General features: G+C 38.8%; 1 protein-coding gene across 3 annotated transcripts in view; it reads right to left on the bottom strand.

Annotated features, from left to right (window-relative positions):
• Positions 1 to 535: 535 nt before the first annotated feature.
• AHNAK (AHNAK nucleoprotein) overlaps positions 536 to 21,406 on the bottom strand; it is a 79,449-nt gene continuing 58,578 nt past the window's right edge. Inside the window, exons 5-6 of one of the 3 annotated variants that reach the window (XM_040410594.1) lie at positions 12,926 to 19,570; positions 536 to 11,815 (exon numbers count right to left, since the gene is read on the bottom strand). In XM_040410594.1, the coding sequence (XP_040266528.1) occupies positions 1,343 to 11,815; positions 12,926 to 19,570 (17,118 nt within the window). In that variant the 3' untranslated portion in view covers positions 536 to 1,342. Of the gene's footprint in view, positions 19,571 to 21,406 lie in introns of all 3 variants that reach the window. The other 2 variants (XM_040410593.1, XM_040410592.1) reach the window with 2 other exon arrangements.

The raw sequence follows: 21,406 nt of genomic DNA, 5'->3' as shown, positions 1-21,406 counted from the left end.
GGGAGAACCCGGAAGTTGATCCTCATTCAACACTGTCCTCGAATGGTATGGAGCCAGGTAAGGGGTGTCCCTTAAATAGGCTAGGAGTAAATAACGAGCCCCTCCCACAATCACAGGCCAGCTGGCCTTAATATATATATATATATATATTTATTTATTTTTTTCCCCTTGGGGAGTTTGTGTGTAAAGTGGGTATTAATGTGAGAGGCAGTATTATATTTATCATTTACTGTTACTCTCACCTACTGAGGCCTTATTTCTTATTTTATTTACTGAGCTGTAATAAAGCACACAGCCCATGGATAAGAATGACTGTTTAAAGATGAAAAAAAGTAAAATATTGTATTATGCAAGGTACCTCTAACAAGCTCTATCACGTCCCATTTTCATCTGAAAGCATGATAAAGGTAAACAGATCTTCATAATTCACTTGTTTAAAAGGTGTTCTCCAGGGTTTCAATACAGAAATAGTGTGTGTGTGTGTGCACATGCGTTTGCATAATGATAGGACACAATGCAACAGAGTATGGACACATTTTTATAAAGGTTAGAAGCTTTATTTTGACTTGAACAATCCACCGTAACACATTTCTTAATGAAGTGCTTACAGATTTCTGAAGTTACAGTTTTATTTGAAATCATATATTTGCTAGAAATAAAAGCAAATCTTGTTTATGTCCACCAAGCGGCAGTTTAGGTATGACAATAGAAGAAATTCTTATAGTACAGATTAAAAAAAACATTTAACAATTGGCTGCTGAAGAGAGGGATGACAAGTTCAATGTAATCTTTAAAAATATGTATCAGCCTGACTACTTGGCAAAATCCCAAATTTATAAACAAGACAAATTTTAAACATTGTTATTTTTTGTGTAATTTTGACTATAAAACTGTAAAAACCGCATTAGAATAATTTTTTAAGGTTTACATAGTTTTGTGTTATCATTTATATTTCTAAGAATTCCCTGAACTTCAGCTGTCCATCTGGTTCAATGCAATTTACAGTGTTTTTGTCTTAATAAATCTGCTTGCATCTATGTAAAGCCCCACAAAAGAAAACAAACTGTAAAAGCAAGTTAAAAAAATAATATGGAAAATATATTTCCATGTACAAATTCTTATACTCTTAGCAGACCATTAAACCATTCACTGCCAGTCATGTTTACATGTAAAATTGGTTAGGTAGTGAAAGGTTTAATATGCGCATGAAATTTATTAGACAATTGTCTGTTTTTAGCTCTACTGTTTACTTAAAGAATTATCATCATATAAAGGCTGCTAAATGTATGTACAAACACACAGATATATATATTTATATACATGTTAGGCTTAAAGAGGAGTCCTATTCTTTCTTTTTAGCAACAGTGAGTTCCACTTTAGGAAGACGGACACCTGCTTTTGTTGCACTATCGTTGCTTGATGATGAAGACACTCTGGACTTACGGGAAGAGAGAGAAGCTCCACTTCCTTGGATATTTTCATCATCACTTAAAGTGACCTCATAAGAACCCTTTGATTTAGATCCCAAGCCACCAAATGTGCCAAATTTGATCTTCGAATGCTTTCCCTTCTTTTTACCCCCCTCTACAGCTAGTGAACCTCCTGCTTCTAATGTGCCACTAGGTGATGAATGTGTTGATTCATCCTTCTCCTCACTTAAAGATGAAGATCTATGTCTTGTCTTTTTGCTGGTAAACAGAGAAAACTCATACTTTGCAGGTTTCTCCACCTCAAGATTAGCAGACCCTAATCCTCCTTCAGCAGAACCTAAAGTGACCTTTGAACTTTGAAGGTCACCCTTTGACCCAGACATCGAAACATCTGGGAGACTAGTATCACCCTTTCCTTTGGATCTAAAGTTCAACTTTGGCATTTTTATTTTAGACTTTTTGACTTTTATGTCACTTTCCTCTAAATCCACATCTGCCTGACCAGACTTTACAAACTTCACATCTGAAGAAGGAAAATCTACATCAACCCCCACCTCCCTTCCTGATAGCTCAAGTCCAGAAGCTGAAAATTTTGGCATCAAAAGTCTGGGAAACGTTATTTTACCAGTAGAACTTTCTAAATTCATATCTATTGGTGTCACATTCAACCCTCCTTCAACTTTATGACCAATCAGATCACCCTCTACTTGTGTCCCTTCTATTCTCAGACGATCTGCCCCTTTGAAGTATCCTACACCACCTAACAGGTCTCCTTTCAAATCTATACCTTGCCCATTAACATTAATTCCTGGAGCAGAAAATTTACTTCCAGGCGATGTCTGAAATGAAGTTCCTTTTATATTGATGTCTAAAGCTACATCTTTACCAGAAATATCAGCTTCTGGTTTAGATACAGAAAAGTCCCCTTTAGGTAACCTTACCTGGGGCCCTTGTAATTGCAATTGTTGACCAGATAATCCAGCCTGTATGCCAATACCTTTCACATTAACACTTGGTAAATCGACTCCAGGTGAACTTCCAAAATTTCCTTCAATTTTTGGTTCTCTCAAACTGATGCCAAGGTTTGACCCAGTTACTTTTGGAAAAGTGATGTCAGTTGCAGAAGTTGTAATGGAAGGGCCTTGGAAGCTAGAATCTAGCTTTGCAGTTTTGAATGTTGTGTCAAAATTAACATCAGCTCCACCTCGGGGGAGGCCTGAAATACCAAATTCTGGCACATTAAATTTGCCACTTACGCCAGAAGTGTCTATGTTGGGAGGATTTAGGTCAACAGAGCCTACCTTATCTGCCTTAACGTTTGGTCCTTGCAAATTCAAATCAATGTCTGGAACAGAAATTTTGGGTGCAGACATGTCAGCAGAAAGACTGGGTAACTTACTGTTACTACTCATTGCACCAGTTTTGACATCTAGATTAGGGGCTGCTACGTAAATTTTTGGGCCAGATAGGTCAACACTTCCTTTAGAAAGCAAAAGATCTGCATCTGGCACTTCTACTTTTGGGCCTGACATACCGAAACCTGGAAGTTTAAATTTGTTTTTCTTCATCTTTATATCAGGACCTTCAATGCTAACTCCTGAAGTTGTTAAATCAGCTTCCGGCATCTTTACTCCACCACCAATATCTAAATCTGGAGTCTTTATGTCTGCTTTAGGGCTTTGAAGAGAACCATCTCCCTTTAATTTTGGAGACTTTATATCAAACTCCACATCAGGAAAATGAAGTTTTCCAAACAATGGTTTTCGGGTTTTATGAGCTTTCAAGCCAATTTCTGTCTTTACGTCTAAATCGCCACCTGGCAAATTTAAATCCACATCAGGTGCATTAAGATTTAGGTCATTATCCATATTAGGTGTGCTTACATCAAAACCACCCTTTTTGCCTTTTATTTTTGGGCCACTCATGTGAATTTTTGGCATTTTAAATTTTCCCTTTTTCCCCTTACCACTCACACTTACATCAGGTATTTCAGAATCAAAATCTACATCGGGAACAGAAACATCTACAGAAGGGGATTTGACTTCTGCTTTAGGTGACTTAATGCCAAAACCAAACTTTGGTTTCTTAGCTTTTGGTATTTTTAAATTACCCTCAGGTAAATCAATATCTACATCAATTTCTGAGCTTTTTAGGTCTCCTAACTGTGGTCCAGTGACATAAAAATCTCCCTTTAGATTTGGATTCTTCAGAGATACATCTCCTTCTAGCTTTGGACCAGAAAGATCTACATCCCCTTTAATTTTGGGTCCTTTCAAACTTATTTCTGGCATTGATACATCTGGTAGGTTCAGTGAAGGCTTCTTAAATTTTGATCCTTTTATCTTACCATCAGGAGCCTCAAATTCCACCTCTGGTAGTGCCGTCTCAATCTTAGGACTAGATAGGGCTAGATCTCCTGATATAGCAACATGTCCTTTAGGTGGGCTAACATCTACATCTAACCTCCCCTTTGGACCAGAGATATCAAATTTGGGCAGTTTAAATTTAGGCATTTTAAGCTTTCCTTCTGAGCCTTTCAAATTTACATCTGGTATCTGTAAATCAACATCTGGAGCCTCAGCATCCAATTTTGGACCCTTTATGTTAATATTAGGAACTTTTAAGTCTCCTTCAAGGTTGGGACCTTTTACTTTTCCATCAACATCTATTTCAGGAACATCAAGGTCAATTTCTGGGCCCTTGATATTAACTTTGGGTCCTTTCAAATCTCCCTCAACTTTTGGACCTTTCAGATTTAAGTCAAAATCTGGCATGGATAATTTTGGTGCATGGATATTCATTGATGGCATCTTTGGCATCTTTAAATGTGGACCTTTCAACTTCCCTTCCGGGCCTTCTATGTCAATTTCAGGTGACTTAATATCTACACTTGGGCCAGAAACATCAACATTGCCTTTTGGTAAGCTAACATCTACATTCAGTCCTTCCACTTTTGGCCCTGACATACCAAATTTGGGCATATTAAATTTGGGCATTTTAAATTTTCCTTCAGAGCCTTTTAAATTGACATCTGGTGTCTCTAATTCAATGTCTGGACCTTCAATATCTAACTCAGGACCTTTTATGTCAATATTGGGACCTTTCAAGTCACCTTCAATTTTAGGACCTTTTAGATTGAAATCAACATCGGGCATGGACATTTTTGGAAACTGCATTGATGGCAATCCGAAATGGGGACCTTTGACTTTTCCATCAACATCTATGTCAGGGGCATCAAGGTGAACCTCTGGGCACTTGATATCACCTTTGGGTCCTTTCAAATCTCCCTCAACTTTTGGACCTTTCAGAGTTAAGTCAAAATCTGGCATGGATAATTTTGGTGCATGGATATTCATTGATAGCATCTTTGGCATCTTTAAATGTGGACCTTTCAACTTCCCTTCCGGGCCTTCTATGTCAATTTCAGGTGGGTTAATATCTACACTTGGCCCAGAAATATCAACATTGCCTTTTGGTAAGTTCAAATCTACATCCAGTCCTTCCACTTTTGGCCCCGACATACCAAATTTGGGCATTTTAAATTTGGGCATTTTGAATTTTCCTTCAGAGCCTTTTAAATTGACATCTGGTGTCTCTAATTCAATGTCTGGACCTTCAATATCTAACTCAGGACCTTTTATGTCAATATTGGGACCTTTCAAGTCACCTTCAATTTTAGGACCTTTTAGATTGAAATCAACATCGGGCATGGACATTTTTGGAAACTGCATTGATGGCAATCCGAAATGGGGACCTTTGACTTTTCCATCAACATCTATGTCAGGGGCATCAAGGTGAACCTCTGGGCACTTGATATCACCTTTGGGTCCTTTCAAATCTCCCTCAACTTTTGGACCTTTCAGAGTTAAGTCAAAATCTGGCATGGATAATTTTGGTGCATGGATATTCATTGATGGCATCTTTGGCATCTTTAAATGTGGACCTTTCAATTTCCCTTCAGGGCCTTCTATGTCAATTTCAGGTGGCTTAATATCTACACTTGGGCCAGAAACATCAACATTGCCTTTTGGTAAGCTAACATCTACATTCAGTCCTTCCACTTTTGGCCCTGACATACCAAATTTAGGCATTTTAAATTTGGGCATTTTGAATTTTCCTTCAGAGCCTTTTAAATTGACATCTGGTGTCTCTAATTCAATGTCTGGACCTTCAATATCTAACTCAGGACCTTTTATGTCAATATTGGGACCTTTCAAGTCACCTTCAATTTTAGGACCTTTTAGATTGAAATCAACATCGGGCATGGACATTTTTGGAAACTGCATTGATGGCAATCCGAACTTGGGACCTTTGACTTTTCCATCAACATCTATGTCAGGGGCATCAAGGTGAACCTCTGGGCACTTGATATCACCTTTGGGTCCTTTAAAATCTCCCTCAACTTTTGGACCTTTTAGATTTAAGTCAAAATCTGGCATGGATAATTTTGGTGCATGGATATTCATTGATGGCATCTTTGGCATCTTTAAATGTGGACCTTTCAATTTCCCTTCAGGGCCTTCTATGTCAATTTCAGGTGGCTTAATATCTACACTTGGCCCAGAAATATCAACATTGCCTTTTGGTAAGTTCAAATCTACATCCAGTCCTTCCACTTTTGGCCCCGACATACCAAATTTGGGCATTTTAAATTTGGGCATTTTGAATTTTCCTTCAGAGCCTTTTAAATTGACATCTGGTGTCTCTAATTCAATGTCTGGACCTTCAATATCTAACTCAGGACCTTTTATGTCAATATTGGGACCTTTCAAGTCGCCTTCAATTTTAGGACCTTTTAGATTGAAATCAACATCAGGCATGGACATTTTTGGAAACTGCATTGATGGCAATCCGAACTTGGGACCTTTGACTTTTCCATCAACATCTATGTCAGGGGCATCAAGGTGAACCTCTGGGCACTTGATATCACCTTTGGGTCCTTTCAAATTTCCCTCAACTTTTGGACCTTTCAGATTTAAGTCAAAATCTGGCATGGATAATTTTGGTGCATGGATATTCATTGATGGCATCTTTGGCATCTTGAAATGTGGACCTTTCAACTTCCCTTCCGGGCCTTCTATGTCAATTTCAGGTGTGTTAATATCTACACTTGGCCCAGAAATATCAACATTGCCTTTTGGTAAGTTCAAATCTACATCCAGTCCTTCCACTTTTGGCCCAGACATACCAAATTTTGGCATATTAAATTTGGGCATTTTGAATTTTCCTTCAGAGCCTCTCAAATTGATATCTGGTGTCTCTAATTCAACGTCTGGACCTTCAACATTCAACTCAGGACCTTTTATGTCAATATTGGGACCTTTCAAGTCACCTTCAATTTTAGGACCTTTTAGATTGAAATCAACATCGGGCATGGACATTTTTGGAAACTGCATTGATGGCAATCCGAACTTAGGACCTTTGACTTTTCCATCAACATCTATGTCAGGGGCATCAAGGTGAACCTCTGGGCACTTGATATCACCTTTGGGTCCTTTCAAATCTCCCTCAACTTTTGGACCTTTTAGATTTAAGTCAAAATCTGGCATGGATAATTTTGGTGCATGGATATTCATTGATGGCATCTTTGGCATCTTTAAATGTGGACCTTTCAATTTCCCTTCAGGGCCTTCTATGTCAATTCCAGGTGGCTTAATATCTACCCTTGGCCCAGAAATATCAACATTGCCTTTTGGTAAGTTCAAATCTACATCCAGTCCTTCCACTTTTGGCCCCGACATACCAAATTTGGGCATTTTAAATTTGGGCATTTTGAATTTTCCTTCAGAGCCTTTTAAATTGACATCTGGTGACTCTAATTCAATGTCTGGACCTTCAATATCTAACTTAGGACCTTTTATGTCAATATTGGGACTTTTCAAGTCACCTTCAATTTTAGGACCTTTTAGATTGAAATCAACATCGGGCATGGACATTTTTGGAAACTGCATTGATGGCAATCCAAACTTGGGACCTTTGACTTTTCCATCAACATCTATGTCAGGGGCATCAAGGTGAACCTCTGGGCACTTGATATCAGCTTTGGGTCCTTTCAAATCTCCCTCAACTTTTGGACCTTTTAGATTTAAGTCAAAATCTGGCATGGATAATTTGGGTGCATGGATATTCATTGATGGCATCTTTGGCATCTTGAAATGTGGACCTTTCAACTTCCCTTCCGGGCCTTCTATGTCAATTTCAGGTGGCTTAATATCTACACTGGGCCCAGAAATATCAACATTGCCCTTTGGTAGGTTCAAATCTACATCCAGTCCTTCCACTTTTGGCCCTGACATACCAAATTTTGGCATATTAAATTTGGGCATTTTAAATTTTCCTTCAGAGCCTCTCAAATTGATATCTGGTGTCTCTAGATCAACGTCTGGACCTTCAACATTCAACTCAGGACCTTTTATGTCAATATTGGGACCTTTCAAGTCACCTTCAATTTTAGGACCTTTTAGATTGAGATCAACATTGGGCATGGACATTTTTGGAAACTGCATTGATGGCAGTCCGAACTTGGGCCCTTTGACTTTTCCATCAACATCTATGTCAGGGGCATCAAGGTGAACCTCTGGGCACTTGATATCAACTTTGGGTCCTTTCAAATCTCCCTCAACTTTTGGACCTTTCAGATTTAAGTCAAAATCTGGCATGGATAATTTGGGTGCATGGATATTCATTGATGGCATCTTTGGCATCTTGAAATGTGGACCTTTCAACTTCCCTTCCGGGCCTTCTATGTCAATTTCAGGTGGCTTAATATCTACACTGGGCCCAGAAATATCAACATTGCCCTTTGGTAGGTTCAAATCTACATCCAGTCCTTCCACTTTTGGCCCTGACATACCAAATTTTGGCATATTAAATTTGGGCATTTTGAATTTTCCTTCAGAGCCTCTCAAATTGATATCTGGTGTCTCTAATTCAACGTCTGGACCTTCAACATTCAACTCAGGACCTTTTATGTCAATATTGGGACCTTTAAAGTCACCTTCAATTTTAGGACCTTTTAGATTGAGATCAACATTGGGCATGGACATTTTTGGAAACTGCATTGATGGCAGTCCGATCTTGGGCCCTTTGACTTTTCCATCAACATCTATGTCAGGGGCATCAAGGTTAACCTCTGGGCACTTGATATCAACTTTGGGTCCTTTCAAATCTCCCTCAACTTTTGGACCTTTCAGATTTAAGTCAAAGTCTGGCATGGATAATTTGGGTGCATGGATATTCATTGATGGCATCTTTGGCATCTTTAAATGTGGACCTTTCAATTTCCCTTCAGGGCCTTCTATGTCAATTCCAGGTGGCTTAATATCTACCCTTGGCCCAGAAATATCAACATTGCCTTTTGGTAAGTTCAAATCTACATCCAGTCCTTCCACTTTTGGCCCCGACATACCAAATTTGGGCATTTTAAATTTGGGCATTTTGAATTTTCCTTCAGAGCCTTTTAAATTGACATCTGGTGTCTCTAATTCAATGTCTGGACCTTCAATATCTAACTTAGGACCTTTTATGTCAATATTGGGACCTTTCAAGTCACCTTCAATTTTAGGACCTTTTAGATTGAAATCAACATCGGGCATGGACATTTTTGGAAACTGCATTGATGGCAATCCGAACTTGGGACCTTTGACTTTTCCATCAACATCTATGTCAGGGGCATCAAGGTGAACCTCTGGGCACTTGATATCACCTTTGGGTCCTTTCAAATCTCCCTCAACTTTTGGACCTTTCAGATTTAAGTCAAAATCTGGCATGGATAATTTTGGTGCATGGATATTCATTGATGGCATCTTTGGCATCTTTAAATGTGGACCTTTCAACTTCCCTTCCGGGCCTTCTATGTCAATTTCAGGTGGCTTAATATCTACACTGGGCCCAGAAATATCAACATTGCCTTTTGGTAAGCTAACATCTACATTCAGTCCTTCCACTTTTGGCCCTGACATACCAAATTTTGGCATATTAAATTTGGGCATTTTGAATTTTCCTTCAGAGCCTCTCAATTTGATATCTGGTGTCTCTAGATCAACGTCTGGACCTTCAACATTCAACTCAGGACCTTTTATGTCAATATTGGGACCTTTCAAGTCGCCTTCAATTTTAGGACCTTTTAGATTGAGATCAACATTGGGCATGGACATTTTTGGAAACTGCATTGATGGCAGTCCGAACTTGGGCCCTTTGACTTTTCCATCAACATCTATGTCAGGGGCATCAAGGTGAACCTCTGGGCACTTGATATCAACTTTGGGTCCTTTCAAATCTCCCTCAACTTTTGGACCTTTCAGATTTAAGTCAAAGTCTGGCATGGATAATTTGGGTCCATGGATATTCATTGATGGCATCTTTGGCATCTTGAAATGTGGACCTTTCAACTTCCCTTCCGGGCCTTCTATGTCAATTTCAGGTGGCTTAATATCTACACTTGGCCCAGAAATATCAACATTGCCCTTTGGTAAATTAAAATCTACATCCAGTCCTTCCACTTTTGGCCCTGACATACCAAATTTTGGCATATTAAATTTGGGCATTTTGAATTTTCCTTCAGAGCCTCTCAAATTGATATCTGGTGTCTCTAATTCAACGTCTGGACCTTCAACATTCAAATCAGGACCTTTTATGTCAATATTGGGACCTTTCAAGTCACCTTCAATTTTAGGACCTTTTAGATTGAAATCAACATTGGGCATGGACATTTTTGGAAACTGCATTGATGGCAGTCCGAACTTGGGACCTTTGACTTTTCCATCAACATCTATGTCAGGGGCATCAAGATTAACCTCTGGGCACTTGATATCAACTTTGGGTCCTTTCAAATCTCCCTCAACTTTTGGACCTTTCAGATTTAAGTCAAAGTCTGGCATGGATAATTTGGGTGCATGGATATTCATTGATGGCATCTTTGGCATCTTTAAATGTGGACCTTTCAACTTCCCTTCCGGGCCTTCTATGTCAATTTCAGGTGGCTTAATATCTACACTTGGCCCAGAAATATCAACATTGCCCTTTGGTAAGTTAAAATCTACATCCAGTCCTTCCACTTTTGGCCCTGACATACCAAATTTGGGCATTTTAAATTTGGGCATTTTGAATTTTCCTTCAGAGCCTTTTAAATTGACATCTGGTGTCTCTAATTCAATGTCTGGACCTTCAATATCTAACTCAGGACCTTTTATGTCAATATTGGGACCTTTCAAGTCACCTTCAATTTTAGGACCTTTTAGATTGAGATCAACATCGGGCATGGACATTTTTGGAAACTGCATTGATGGCAGTCCGAACTTGGGCCCTTTGACTTTTCCATCAACATCTATGTCAGGGGCATCAAGGTGAACCTCTGGGCACTTGATATCAACTTTGGGTCCTTTCAAATCTCCCTCAACTTTTGGACCTTTCAGATTTAAGTCAAAGTCTGGCATGGATAATTTGGGTGCATGGATATTCATTGATGGCATCTTTGGCATCTTTAAATGTGGACCTTTCAACTTCCCTTCCGGGCCTTCTATGTCAATTTCAGGTGGCTTAATATCTACACTTGGCCCAGAAATATCAACATTGCCCTTTGGTAAGTTAAAATCTACATCCAGTCCTTCCACTTTTGGCCCTGACATACCAAATTTTGGCATATTAAATTTGGGCATTTTGAATTTTCCGTCAGAGCCTCTCAAATTGATATCTGGTGTCTCTAATTCAACGTCTGGACCTTCAACATTCAACTCAGGACCTTTTATGTCAATATTGGGACCTTTCAAGTCACCTTCAATTTTAGGACCTTTTAGATTGAGATCAACATCGGGCATGGACATTTTTGGAAACTGCATTGATGGCAGTCCGAACTTGGGCCCTTTGACTTTTCCATCAACATCTATGTCAGGGGCATCAAGGTGAACCTCTGGGCACTTGATATCAACTTTGGGTCCTTTCAAATCTCCCTCAACTTTTGGACCTTTCAGATTTAAGTCAAAATCTGGCATGGATAATTTGGGTGCATGGATATTCATTGATGGCATCTTTGGCATCTTGAAATGTGGACCTTTCAACTTCCCTTCCGGGCCTTCTATGTCAATTTCAGGTGGCTTAATATCTACACTGGGCCCAGAAATATCAACATTGCCCTTTGGTAAGTTAAAATCTACATCCAGTCCTTCCACTTTTGGCCCTGACATACCAAATTTTGGCATATTAAATTTTGGCATTTTGAATTTTCCTTCAGAGCCTCTCAAATTGATATCTGGTGTCTCTAATTCAACGTCTGGACCTTCAACATTCAACTCAGGACCTTTTATGTCAATATTGGGACCTTTCAAGTCACCTTCAATTTTAGGACCTTTTAGATTGAGATCAACATTGGGCATGGACATTTTTGGAAACTGCATTGATGGCAGTCCGATCTTGGGCCCTTTGACTTTTCCATCAACATCTATGTCAGGGGCATCAAGGTGAACCTCTGGGCACTCGATATCAACTTTGGGTCCTTTCAAATCTCCCTCAACTTTTGGACCTTTCAGATTTAAGTCAAAATCTGGCATGGATAATTTGGGTGCATGGATATTCATTGATGGCATCTTTGGCATCTTGAAATGTGGACCTTTCAACTTCCCTTCCGTGCCTTCTATGTCAATTTCAGGTGGCTTAATATCTACACTGGGCCCAGAAATATCAACATTGCCCTTTGGTAAGTTAAAATCTACATCCAGTCCTTCCACTTTTGGCCCTGACATACCAAATTTTGGCATATTAAATTTTGGCATTTTGAATTTTCCTTCAGAGCCTCTCAAATTGATATCTGGTGTCTCTAATTCAACGTCTGGACCTTCAACATTCAACTCAGGACCTTTTATGTCAATATTGGGACCTTTCAAGTCACCTTCAATTTTAGGACCTTTTAGATTGAGATCAACATTGGGCATGGACATTTTTGGAAACTGCATTGATGGCAGTCCGAACTTGGGCCCTTTGACTTTTCCATCAACATCTATGTCAGGGGCATCAAGGTTAACCTCTGGGCACTTGATATCAACTTTGGGTCCTTTCAAATCTCCCTCAACTTTTGGACCTTTCAGATTTAAGTCAAAGTCTGGCATGGATAATTTGGGTGCATGGATATTCATTGATGGCATCTTTGGCATCTTTAAATGTGGACCTTTCAACTTCCCTTCCGGGCCTTCTATGTCAATTTCAGGTGGCTTAATATCTACACTTGGGCCAGAAACATCAACATTGCCTTTTGGTAAGCTAACATCTACATTCAGTCCTTCCACTTTTGGCCCAGACATACCAAATTTGGGCATTTTAAATTTGGGCATTTTGAATTTTCCTTCAGAGCCTTTTAAATTGACATCTGGTGTCTCTAATTCAATGTCTGGACCTTCAATATCTAACTCAGGACCTTTCATGTCAATATTGGGACCTTTCAAGTCGCCTTCAATTTTAGGACCTTTTAAATTGAGATCAACATCAGGCATGGACACTTTTGGAAACTGCATTGATGACATTTTAAATTTCGGACCTTTAATTTTGCCATCAAGATCTATATCTGGTGCTGCCTCTACATCAGGGCTTCTAATATCTATTTTAGGCCCTTTCAAATCGCCTTCAAATTTAGGTTCTTTCAAATTCAATTCTACGTCTGGTACTGACACCTTAGGGCTTGTTATGTTTAATGATGGCATTTTAAATTTTTGAGCTTTACCCTTTGCTTCCAAATTGGGAATGTCCACATCAGGCCCACTAACCTCAACATCAGGTTTTGGAACCTTTATGTCTGCACTGGCTGCTTTACTACCTGAAAAGTTAAACTTTGGAAGCCTGAATTTAGACTTTTTAACCTTTGCGTCAGGTACATCAATGTCTACTTCAGGCAACCCAACTCCTAATTCTGGTCCTTTAAGACTTCCTCCCTTTGCTGTAATATCTAGGTCACCTTTAACTTTTGACCCTTTCAAATTAAGATCTACATCAGGTATGGATATGCTTGGTTTTGAAAATCCCCATGATGGTAACTTAAATTTAGAACCTTTAACTTTACCCTCTGGTAATTCAGCAGATAATGATGAGCTTGGAACCTGTAACTCTGGACCTTTAATTTCAATTTTTGGACCTTTTAGATCTGCCTCAATATTTGCATCTGGTCCATCTATTCCTCCTTTTAATTTGGGTCCTTTTAGATGCAGATCTGTGTCAGGCATGGAAACATGCTGTAGGTTTAAGTTAACTGATGGCACTTTAACGTTAGGACTTTTAACCTTTCCTTCTGGGATTTCAACTCCTACCTCTGGTGTTTTTACATTCATCTTTGGTCCAGAAATGTCAACATCTACACCAGACCCCTCTGCAGAAGGGCCTGAAAAACCAAATTTTGGCATTTTAAATGTTGGCATTTTCAGTTTCCCTTCAGATAATTCTACATTACCAATGGGTACTTCAAGGTCAAAATCTGGACCTTTTAAATCTCCCTCTAATTTAGGGAGTTTAATTTCAGCATCCCCTAATTCAATATCTCCTCCTGCTTTTATTTTGGGTCCCTTTAAATTAAGATCAATATCAGGCACAGAAATCTTTGGCATTTTAATTTTAGGAGCTTTAAGTTTGCCTTCAGGTCCTTTAATATCTACCGCTGGAGCCTTTACATCCACAGCTGGCCCTTTTAGGTCTACTTCCAAATTAGGAGTAGAAATATCAGCTTCTCTACCCCTCCACTTAGGGCCTTTTATATTCATATCCACATCTGGCATAGACATTTTAGGTAAACTAATATCAAGATCAATATCGCCTGAGCCTTCAACATGTGGCCCAGAAAATCCAAACTTTGGCATTTTAAATTTAGGCATTTTTAGTTTTCCTTCTGGACTATCAATGTCAGGCATTCCTATATCAATCTCTGGACCCTTTACCCCCCCTTCTACTTTGGGAAATTCATAATCAGTTTTTCCTTTCCAGTTTGGACCTTTCAAATTTAAATCAACATCAGGCATGGACATATTTGGAAGATTTGCAGAGGGCATCCTGAATTTTGGACCTTTTACTTTACCATCAAGGTTTACATCTGGGGCTTCTAGGTCTACCTCTGGTGCCTTCATTTCAACTTTAGGGCATTTTACATCTCCTTCAACTTTAGGACCTTTAAGATTAATGTCAAAATCAGGCATGGACATTTTGGGAAAATTTGCAGAGGGCATCCTGAATTTTGGACCTTTTACTTTACCATCAAGATCTACATCTGGGGCTTCTAGGTCTACCTCTGGTGCCTTTATTTCAACTTTAGGGCATTTTACATCTCCTTCAACTTTAGGACCTTTAAGATTAATGTCAAAATCAGGCATGGACATTTTGGGAAAATTTGCAGAGGGCATCCTGAATTTTGGACCTTTTACTTTACCATCAAGATCTACATCTGGGGCTTCTAGGTCTACCTCTGGTGCCTTTATTTCAACTTTAGGGCATTTTACATCTCCTTCAACTTTAGGACCTTTAAGATTAATGTTAAAATCAGGCATGGACATTTTGGGAAAATTTGCAGAGGGCATCCTGAATTTTGGACCTTTTACTTTGCCATCAAGGTTTACATCTGGGGCTTCTAGGTCTACCTCTGGTGCCTTCATTTCAACTTTAGGGCATTTTACATCTCCTTCAACTTTAGGACCTTTAAGATTAATGTCAAAATCCGGCATGGACATTTTGGGAAAATTTGCAGAGGGCATCCTGAATTTTGGACCTTTTACTTTGCCATCAAGGTTTACATCTGGGGCTTCTAGGTCTACCTCTGGTGCCTTCATTTCAACTTTAGGGCATTTTACATCTCCTTCAACTTTAGGACCTTTAAGATTAATGTCAAAATCAGGCATGGACATTTTGGGAAAATTTGCAGAGGGCATCCTGAATTTTGGACCTTTTACTTTGCCATCAAGGTTTACATCTGGGGCTTCTAGGTCTACCTCTGGTGCCTTCATTTCAACTTTAGGGCATTTTACATCTCCTTCAACTTTAGGACCTTTAAGATTAATGTCAAAATCAGGCATGGACATTTTGGGAAAATTTGCAGAGGGCATCCTGAATTTTGGACCTTTTACTTTACCATCAAGATCTACATCTGGGGCTTCTAGGTCTACCTCTGGTGCCTTTATTTCAACTTTAGGGCATTTTACATCTCCTTCAACTTTAGGACCTTTAAGATTAATGTCAAAATCAGGCATGGACATTTTGGGAAAATTTGCAGAGGGCATCCTGAATTTTGGACCTTTTACTTTACCATCAAGATCTACATCTGGGGCTTCTAGGTCTACCTCTGGTGCCTTTATTTCAACTTTAGGGCATTTTACATCTCCTTCAACTTTAGGACCTTTAAGATTAATGTCAAAATCAGGCATGGACATTTTGGGAAAATTTGCAGAGGGCATCCTGAATTTTGGCCCTTTTACTTTACCATCAAGGTTTACATCTGGGCCTCCTATGTCTACCTCTGGTGCCTTCATTTCAACTTTAGGGCCTTTTACATCTCCTTCAACTTTAGCACCTTTAAGATTAATGTCAAAATCAGGCATGGACATTTCGGGAAGATTTGCAGAGGGCATCCTGAATTTTGGACCTTTTACTTTACCATCAAGGTTTACATCTGGGCCTTCTATGTCTACCTCTGGTGCCTTAATGTCAACTTTAGGAATTGTCACATCTCCTTCAATCTTCGGCCCTTTCACAGTTAGCTCGGGCTTAGATAACTTGGGCCGATTGAAATTTATTGAGGGCATTTTAAATTTGGAGCCTTTTACTTTAAAATCAGGGCCAGAGACATCTAATTCTGGTTCAGACAAATCAAGATCAGCTTTAGGAATATCAACATCCAGTCCAGTAGATTCAACACTAGATCCTGAAAATCCAAACTTTGGCATTTTAAATTTGGGAATTCTCACTTTTCCTTCTGGACCTTCTACATCAACACCTGTCATATCTGCATTAAACTCTGGACCCTTTAAGTCAAAATTAAGACCTTTAACCTCTCCTTCTGCTTTGGGTAACAAAATATCTGCCCCTCCTTTCCAGTTTGGGCCTCTCATATTCAAATCAACATCAGGCATAGAAACTTTGGGAAAATTAACTGAAGGCATTTTCAATTTTGAACCTTTTACTTTCCCATCTGTGTCTACTTCAGGAGCATTAAGGTCCACCTTAGGCCCCTTCATGTCAATTTTTGGACCCTTGATGTCCCCTTCCAACTTAGAACCTTTTAAATTGATGTCATATTCTGGCATAGTCATTTTTGGTACAGATACTGATGCCATCTTGAATTTTGGACCTTTCACCTTATCATCGACTTCTACATCAGGGACTTTAAAATCAACTTCGGGGGCCTTAATGTCAATTTTAGGGCCTTTTAGATCTCCTTCAATTTTAGGACCTTTCATACTCAGATCAACATCAGGCTTAGATATTTTTGGTAGATTAAAATTCATAGAGGGCATTTCTAATTTAGGACCCTTCAACTTAACTTCAGGTGTTTCAACATCTAGTCCACACACATCAAGATTAGCTGTAGGAAGACTAATATCACCTTCAGAACCTTCAACATTTTGTCCTGAAAAACCAAACTTTGGCATCTTAAGCTTTCCTTCTGAACCTTTCAGAATAATATCAGGTGATTCTAAGTCAACTTCCTGAGTCTTAATATTTAAATTTCCTTCTAGCTTTGGCCCTTTTAGGTTTAGATCGACATCAGGCATACGCATTTTCGGAAGATCTACCTCAGGTGCCTTAATATCAACTTTAGGGCCTTTTACATCTTCAACTTTTGGACCTTTCAGATTAATGTCAAAATCAGGCATGGGTATTTTTGGGAGAATTACTGTAGTCATCTTGCTTTTGGGACCTATTACTTTACCATGAAGTTCTACATCTGGGGCTTGAAGGTCTACTTCTGGGGTCTTAATATCAACTTTTTGACCTTTTGCATCTTCAAATTTAGGACCTTTAACATTAAGATCAACCTCAGGTACAGACACCTTTGATAAACTGATATTTACAGATTGTGTATTAAGTTTAGAGCTATCAACATCTATTTTGTCATCAATGGTACTTACATCCAGTTTGGGTAGGTCTACATCAACACGTCTTCCATCCAAGTTTGACTCAGAAATCCCAAACTTTGGCATTTTAAATGTGGGCATACTAAGCTTACTTTCTGGAGATCCTAGGTTAATTTTTGGGGCTTCAAATTCAACTTCTGGTACTTTAATACTATCACTGACACTTTCCAGATTTCCTACTATTGTAGGACCTTTCAGTTTAGTTTCAGATTTTGGAAGTTGCACTGGTGGCACTTTAAATTTTAAACCTTCAACTTTTCCACCAATATTCATATCTGTGGCATCTAGGTCAGCTGTGGGACCCATAATGTTAATTTTAGGTTTTGAAATATCTATTCCTTTACAGCCTTTCAAATTAAGATTCATAGCAGGCTCAGATATTTTTGGCAAAGAGACACTTACAGATGACTTAGCTAGATGACCTTCTTCAACATTCCCAAACTGACCTGTAATGTCTAGAGCTGGAGGTTTTAAATTACCTACTATATCAGCTTGATGGTCTGATGGATTAATCCCACCTTTTGATTCTGACAAGGTGAATTTAGGCAAATAAAATTTAGGCATTTTTAGCCCTCCCTCCAAACCACCCACATCTGCAATTTCTACAGGTCCCTCCTTGCCCTCAATGGAAACGTTCGAACCTTTAATTCCAACACCTTTAGTTCCAATGCTAACCTCTGGACGCTTAACACCAAATTTTAAATCATGTTCACTCTCAATACCTGAAATCTCAGTCCCCATCCTCCTACTAGGACCTTTTGTATCTATCCTTACATTTGGCATGGAAAGTTTTGGTACATTAACCCCCCATGTCTCGCTTTTACCCTCTGGCAAATTTGTTCCTTGAAGTTTCAATTCAGGTTGAGTAGTCTCGTAATTTGTTTCTGAGAAACCAAATTTTGGCACTTTAAATGAAGGCATGCTTATCTTGCCCACAGAGTTTTCAAGCTCTACATCAGTTCCTTTCAAATTTACAATTGGTCCTGTCACATTTACCTTAGAAATATTTGCTTTTCCTTCAAATCCTGAAGTGGTGTCCACATGAGCACCAGTAGTTGCTAATCCCTCTTGACTAGATTGACTGAGCTTGAACTGACTGTCTAACTTTGGTCCAACAGATGTAAAGTTTGACATCTTAATATTTTCACCTTGGAGCGCTATTTTTACTGATTTACCACTTTTATCCTGACTGTGTAAGTCTATTTTAGGTGTTTGAATATTTCCACTTACATTGGCAAACTGGGATTGTGTAGAAGAAATGTTTATATCTGTTTCTGGCATTCTAACACTTGTGTTTAAGGTTCCACTTTTCAGACTCTCGGGCGCTTTTACATCAAGCTGCAAACCTTTTACTGTTGTACTGGATGTTTGGAAGCCAATTTTAGAAGTTGTGCTCTGACTTTCTTTGATATTCACAGCTGACTTTGTTGAAGTATCACGATCAGGCGTTTTTACCTCAAGTCCAATCTCTTCAGAAGCACCCATAAAATTAGGGCTTCTAAAATCAATATGTTCTGCCCCAAATCTGGATGTTTTGACATCAATTTTCCTTTCATAACTTTGGAATTTTGGCCCAGAAATACTTAAATCTGGCACATGTATGCCTGCAGAGGCTAGTTTGCCAACTTGAGAATTAGCATCATTTTCACCTTCAGGAAATGCAAATTGTCCTTTGTATCTCACAGTAGTGGTGTGAACATTCAAAGAATCTCCTGGAAGGGAAACACTGGACTCTCCACTTGTTTGCAAGCTTTTCCCAGATACATCAATACCAGGAATTTTGATCATGGTTTTACCCTCTTCTGTCTCAACACTAGTTTTTGAAATCTCTGTTATTTCATGACGAGGAATCTTGATTTTGTATTCAGGGCTACTTATATCAATCTCTTTTGAGTCTGTTGAGCCAGTCACATCCACAGTATAAGCTGTAACTTTCCTTGTAACGGTGATGGTCCTTGTCTGGGTCTCTGGTTCTAGAGTCTCATCAGACTTCAAACGTGGCTTAATTTTTTTGGTGTAAATTCGTTTGTACTCTTCATCATCTCCACTCTGTGAGATAAAAAACAAAAATTTATTTACCTGAAATTTTCTTCTAGGTACAACTAAACAGAGACAGGTTAATGATGATCAATCAATTAACAAATCATTATGGCGCCTAAAAGCTGACCAGGAGGAAGTAGCCAGTGTATTTTCATAAAGCAATATTCTATTGTTTAAAGGGTGGGAAAGCTGTGCTACCTACAGACTACAGGAAATGTAGTCACAAATGGGACTTACAAAACAGAGTTCAAGTGGGTGGGACAAAAGACTACATTCAATATTCTATGGTAAATAGAGACCTATGGAGTAAGAATGTCTAGCCTATAATTTCCCATCAAGAATGAAAACACTGACCATGCCGCAGTGTTGCAGATTTGTTTCAGTGGTATGTGCCCCAGTTTAGTGCAGGAGATGGCATTGCAGCAGGTAGAATGACTGATGAAACTGGTTGCACTGCTCAACAGATCCCTTGACTCACCGCACTAGAGGCATTACTTGCTCTCTGAGCCTTAATGAGACCTTGATGCTGAAGAAACAGGGCTTCAAACTTTCTAAAGATATTAAGACAGTCCTTCTGACATCAAGGTGCTGCCATTCCTACTTCTCTTAACCACCTCCCAAATGCCCATAGACTATAAATGTCCTGAGCAGTCGGGTTTATCTCTGAATGGATGTTTGGAAACGTCCTTTCAGAGATTGCAGCTGCATGCTAATTGTGCTGTTGCTGTAGTAGGGGTCCGCTTGCAGTGACCGCAGGGATCCTCATAGAGAAGGCATGGTCCATTACTGTGTGTCCCTGCCTTGTAGATTGCTGTACACACAGCGCTGAATGAGCACTGTGTATACAGCAAGGAAGTGATGTGCTGCTTCCTGCTCCAGCCCGGCGATTCCATAGACCACGATCAGATCTGCAATGAGGATGAAGGAAGTTAAATGTCCCCCAAAAGTCTTGGATGACCTTATGGGGGTTATAAAGTTTAAAATAAAAAAACTAAGTGTTTTATAAAAATAAAAAAAAGGTTCACATGTAAAAAAGAAACCCTTTTCCCAATTAAGTAACTTAAAAAATTTTAAAAATAGAAAAAAAATAGACATATTTGATATCGCCATGTACGTAATGACTGGCTCTATAAAAATATCACATGATCTACCGCATCAAGTGAATGGCGTAAAAAACAAAAACAAATAAACATTATGTCAACACTGCTTTCTTTAGTCACCTCACAAAAAACTATTCATTCAATTGATCAATCGTCACCTTATTTTGCAAAAAATGATCCCTCATACAAGGCCACAGCCAGAAAAATTATTAAAAAAAATATGGCTCTAAGAAAATGGCAACACATAAACATGATTTTCTTTTCTAAAAATTATCTTATTGTGTAAAACGTAAAGACATATGATCTATAAAAATATCACATGTTCTACCCCATCAAGTGAACGGCATAAAAAAGTTAAATATACACCAAACAGCTTTGTGACCTCACCTCCCAAAGAATGTTATAAAAAGCAAAATCGGGAAATTAAATGTACCCCAAAATGGTGCCAATAAAAACTACAGTTTGTCCCACAAAAAAATAAGCCCTCACGCAGCTCAGTCAACAAAAAATAAAAAGTTATCACTCTTAAAAACCATTTAATCAATTTCCATGTTAGAAAATCCCAAACCCAAACAACAGTTTACGACCAAAATTGGGGTGTTACTGTATTCAGGAGAAAATGGGTAACAAATTGTGGGGTGATATTCTCCTGTTATCCTTTGCGAAAAAGAAAGTTTGGGCTAAAATAACCATTTTCGTGTAAAAAAAAAAATTGTAGTTTTCAATTTCAGTGCCAAGTGTTCTA

Source organism: Bufo bufo, chromosome 10, assembly GCF_905171765.1.
Source record: "Bufo bufo chromosome 10, aBufBuf1.1, whole genome shotgun sequence".
Taxonomy (NCBI): domain Eukaryota; kingdom Metazoa; phylum Chordata; class Amphibia; order Anura; family Bufonidae; genus Bufo; species Bufo bufo.
The sequence above is the reverse complement of the archived record's forward strand: the minus strand, read 5'-3'. Positions and strand labels throughout refer to the sequence as shown.